At 43.2% G+C, this 5,418-nt stretch overlaps 1 protein-coding gene across 1 annotated transcript; it reads right to left on the reverse strand.

Annotated features, from left to right (window-relative positions):
• Positions 1 to 3,234: 3,234 nt before the first annotated feature.
• On the reverse strand, positions 3,235 to 5,202 carry sp8b (sp8 transcription factor b; the record flags this gene model as incomplete). The annotated part of the gene is made up of 2 exons (XM_084336466.1): positions 3,235 to 4,584; positions 5,182 to 5,202. The coding sequence occupies 2 exons, from the start codon at positions 5,200 to 5,202 to the stop codon at positions 3,235 to 3,237; spliced, it is 1,371 nt and encodes a 456-aa protein (XP_084192592.1).
• Positions 5,203 to 5,418: the final 216 nt, after the last annotated feature.

The following is a 5,418-nucleotide window of genomic DNA, read 5'->3' on the forward strand; positions in this document are numbered from 1 at the left end:
TTATAGTGAATCATCCCTGATGTAAAGACAGAGATGAATCTAGAGCATGCAGCAGTGATGTATTTTAGTACAAACATGGACTTAATTTAATTGAACTTATACAGTGCAACCTCAGTTGTAAAGTACTTCAAACACAGATAAGACCAACGTTCTTACATGGCTTAAATGTTTCTATTCTGACTGTATTTTCTTCATACCTCCCTTAGGGTTCCCTAAAGTTGTGTTTGCCTGATACATATGGTATTTGGGGAAATCAGTTTTGAACTCTACATAAAATGTGCACTGATTTGCACATCTATTTTTAGCTCAACTGTTTTCTAGTTGATTTATATATCACACTAACATGTTGCTGTTTCGTTAATATTGTCAAAACTATTACATTTTAACATATTGTTTCTAATTAATTCATACCAATTTCAGATTGTCCAAAAATAAAGCATATACGCACGAAAATGACGAGCGTTTTTACTTCGCCATAATATACTCGATCAAGAGTTTTGAAACGATGAGGAACAGAGGAACGAACGCAAGGTGGCGCCACGATCCCGTGCAGAAAGCCCGCGGTGGAGAACTTATCAAGACGTTATGTTCACATGTCATAATGAAACAATTAAGGCCGCAACACAGAAAACACAACACTTAATGTAGAAACAACAATTTGCCTCTAGAATGGAAAATGCCGTACGGCTGTAGATAAATAATAATTAAAAAAGTATAGCTCCGACTGGCCCTCTGGCTCTGGGGTTTCACGAGTGGAATCACGAACAATCTCCCATCATAAACCTGTATATTGGACACATAAGATGAATTGTGTCTGCGTAAAAGTGATTCATTCAAAGCATAGATTACTAGTATTAATGAAAAGAAGATGAATAGGCCTGTCAATATAAATATTGAAATTAAACCTATATACTTGTGAGTTTAAAATGAACTGGGTCATTGGTTCTCTAACCTTTTCATGTCACGGACCCCCAAATAAGTAAAAGGTTAGGGACCCACATTTGATAATATTTAATTCTACATTCTCTCATGAGTCATGGGCTGTAACCTCTAGTGAGACAAATATAGTGAAATTAACCTGTTCCCCAGTTTGCCGGGGACCCCCTTGAACCCCCACAAGGACCACTGGGGGTCCCCGGACCCCACTTTGAGTACAAGTTAATTAGTATCCAACAGAAAAGCACACATTTTGTCAGGATCATGGGGACGTAGATTGTTATTATGTGGTATCTATACACCATTAATATTTTCCCTCTTAATTAAAATATTTAGTATACTCAAATAAAAATAAATGAACAGTTTGCAAATAATATAAACAGGCACGTGCGTCTGTTTCTCACCAGTGCATTGTCCGTTCCATTCTGACGCGCGTTGGTTCTATCATTTCAATATTTAGTGTGTAAAGCTAATTCATCAAGAGCCCCGTGACTTTCTTTTTAAGATATGGGGGGAAAATGTGCGTTTTGGAAAACTTCACACCATGAGACACTGAGATAACGTTTGGTTCCAAAAGTATGCCCGAATTAAATTAGATGTAAATGTGGACATGCAGGACAAAATCACTGTTAATTACATGGTATTTCTCTAAAACACTTTAAAGTTGAATAATTGTAATAGTGGACAACATTAATACACTTATATAGGCCGTTCACGTGCATGCGCTTAGCCGTTATACATGAATCCAGGTTGCAATCATTTGCACATGCAGACCGACATAATAATGTTTAAATAAACAATTGGTATTTTTTTTCAGAAGTGAATGATTGATAATCAACATTATTAATCAAAATTAAAATAGAATTCATGAGCTGGCCGGATCGATTATTATTAGTGCCAAAAAGTGTTTTTCCCCTGGTTGTGTATTATAGACCTTAATACCCATATTAAGTCTTACTCAATGGGCAGAACATAATACATTTAAGGATATGGCATATTTTCTACAGAACATCTGGCCTACAAAATAATTGTCTTGTTTTGATAATAGAATAACTATCAAAAGAAAAGTCGGCGCTCATTGTTTTAGGCTATGTAGACTATTGAACGTTTTTGGTCCTCCTAAAACATTAACATAAACTTTGTCGACCCAACAACCAAACAAATAAACTGAGTCGATCAAATTGATTCTGAATCCATACTGACTTTATTGAGTGGCTTAAATAAAAAGCCAGTCTCGGAAAAATATCATTGTGAAATTAACGTCAATTTACAACATGCTTACTTAAATTAAATGTGTGGATAAAACAGTAAATGATTTCAAAATCTTACAAATAAATTCAAAGTGCGTCTAATGATAGACCCCGAAATACAAGAAAACTCGCGGTTAAATATAACTCCCCACGAGCCACAATACATTTGATATCATGTCAAAGAAAAATCCAAATACATTTCCGTACATTTTTCAGATATTTACTAGAGTCAATGTACAACTAGAAATAACTATACAAAATCGTCTCCTGGACAAATACATAACTCACCTTTACATTGGTGTGTAATTATATTCTAACCTACATTTCTCAGTATATACAACGAATTTGCAGTGACGTGGAATGTAAGTCGACCTATAGTTTGGCCCGCTGCTTACAAACTTCGGTCCTGTGTGCTCGCAGGCTGTGGAGCACGTGTGTGATGATGTACAGTAGCCTACTGTAACGCATACAGCTGTTTCTCCATTATAGATCAGGGTCAGGGGCACGTGACATCGTATATAATGACATAAAAGCGAAAACTTGATCGTACTCTACAGTGTTTAGTTCAAAGCGGTCCATTGAGGGGGGGGGGGCACACGTGGATAATTTCTACTGCTCGATAATAAAGTGCCAGAGTTTGGTTTTTGAAGAAAAGGTCAGCAGTAACACAACATCGCAGGCCACACAGTACTACTTGTTAGAGCTTGTTTATGCCTTCCTAATACCCTGGTTGCGTAAAAAACATCGAGGGTACCCTGGATCATTGTGTGCGTAAAAGTTTCAATTGTGCCCCGAAAGTAAATTATAGGCTTGATCACAGTTTTACACCTCAAATGGATTAACGGGAACTTTCTGATGGACACTATGAAATTATCTAATTAGTAGTCGTAATAAGCACTTGAGAAAAGTCAAATACGCGTTATCTCTTGTTCAGTGGCGGCACTGATGAAGCCTTTTTTTTTTGTTGCATACATCAAAGTATGTCCTATTAATTTCCCTCGAACAATTCCGTCATGTTTTGTTAACCGTTTTTACTTAATCGAGGGAGTTAGAGGCCGTTCATGCCGCCGCCTCCTCCTCCTGCAGTAGACTCTGGAGGTTGCAACAGGTCGGGGGAATGGCATGGAGGGCTCCCGGGGGCGCTATGCTCGCTGTCGGTGTCACTTCCCCTCTTCCCTCCGCTGCCCCCGGAGCCGGATCCAGCGGATCCCCCGGCGCTGTGAGTTTTTACATGTTTACTCAGGTGGTCACTGCGCATAAATCGCTTGTTACAGACCGGACAGGCGAACCTCTTCTCCCCGGTGTGCGTGCGTAAATGTCGCTGCAGTTCATCGGAGCGCGTGAACCTCTTCCCACAAAACAGCCAGTTGCACACGAACGGTCTCTCCCCGGTGTGCCATCTCAAATGCGCCTTTAGATGCGACGTTTTCCCATAAACCTTCCCACAGCCGGGTATGTGACAGCTATGGAGTCCTTTTCTCCGGAGGCTAGCTCCCGCCGGTCCCAGTCTCTCCGCCTCCTGACAGTTCGGACAGTCGCAGGTGGCTCTGCCCGAGTAGCGCCGGGCGGATGACCTCGGAGACCCCGCTAAGGACGCGGGTGGACCCGCGGAGAGCATGGTGCCCCCTGCCCCGGCTAACGGAGAGGGGCTCGAGTCCGGATAGGAGGACAGCACCGGCTTGAAGCCGTCCATCAGGTGCTGGCCTGTAGTCAACAGGTGTGGAGAAGGACTTGTACTGAAAGCTGAATGACTTAAACTCGAGTAGTCTGAATTATATCCCCCCAGAGGAGAGTGTAAGGACGTCTGGAGTCCACCGGAGTGCAAGGACGTCTGTAGAGCTGCCCCGTTGGGGTTCTGCACGTCAATCCACCCCGCTCCGACGTCCCACCACGCAGAGGCTCCGGCGGTGCCAACCTCTCCTGTGGGGATACCGGGATGGGAGGACTTGAACCAGGACTCGTAGGGATGCGCGACACTCATTCTCGGATAAATGCCCTGCAGGCTGTCCACCGACGTGTGCACCTTCGAGATGAACACCGGCTGGTGGCTGGGCTCTTGGGAGCTGTTCGAAACGGACGCCTGGAACACAGAATAGTCGTTTCCAAAGTGTGAATTGGACGAGGTGCCCGACGTGAGGGAGAAGGCACTGGATCCATTGGAACCGTTGGTGCCGAAAGAGTCCGATAGCCCGGCTCCGTTACGAGACGACACCCCGAAACCGGACAGGCCGGATCCCAGGCTGCAGCTGCTCGCGGTGGCTCTTTTCCACGGATGGAACCCTTTTCCAAACGATGAAGAATTATCCGAAATTGTCGACGGTGAAGGGCTGGGGCTGCCTATCTTGTTACATGTTGCAGCTAACATGGCTAAAGGAGTCGATCCTACCCTCGGCTCCTCCTGGAAAGGACAAGGAATAGCTGTAAGTGACCGGTCAGTCTATAGCAACGCATGCACACACATATAATGCCGTTTCACGGGCTAATTACTTTAGCAATGGAAACGTCTGTACAATAACAACAACAACAACAATCATCATTATTTGGACTCGACCGAGGAAAGTATCGCCGGTCAACGAGTGCTAAAGCAACTTTTGGCTAAAGCATAACAAGATATAACAGATGCCTAAAAAGGCTACACATTTCTAGGTTGCATGGTGCATTATGTTTTGAAGTCATTGCAGAGTGTTAATAATTGCCTACCTGTAGATTATAGACGACAAGAAAGCACGAAAATGAGGCTGGAAAACGATAGGCTACAAAAAAATATACCAAATTGGACACGAAGGAAAACATGCGACCTTTGAGTATATCGGTTGAAAGTTCTATTATCCCGGCTGTGTATACGCGAACTGAATCAGAGCTCGCATCAACCGCTTGCTTAAAATATAATCAACGCACTGTCCTTTCCTATACTGTGACCGGAGTAATTTTAATCCCCTCCGCTGGACAATAAAATAACTAATTAAACCAGTAAAGAAACCCCTTTTAGACTCACCCCTAGAAGTGAAGTTGCCATCACAAAAACTGCCCTCCTCAGAGGATCTTTTTATATTTATGAATCAGAGCAGTGTTTTTTTTAGAGGTGTGCAATACAATGATGTGTTCCGCCCATTCCACCACAATTGTAGGTCCTCTCCGGCTTTGAAGTGCCGCTGTGACACGGGCGACCAATCAGCGCCTCTGTAGCGCCACACTGCCACATTCTAACGTGAGGTCATCAATAGACTCCTTC

Source organism: Notolepis coatsorum (assembly GCF_963971535.1).
Source record: "Notolepis coatsorum genome assembly, chromosome: 19".
NCBI lineage: Eukaryota > Metazoa > Chordata > Actinopteri > Aulopiformes > Paralepididae > Notolepis > Notolepis coatsorum.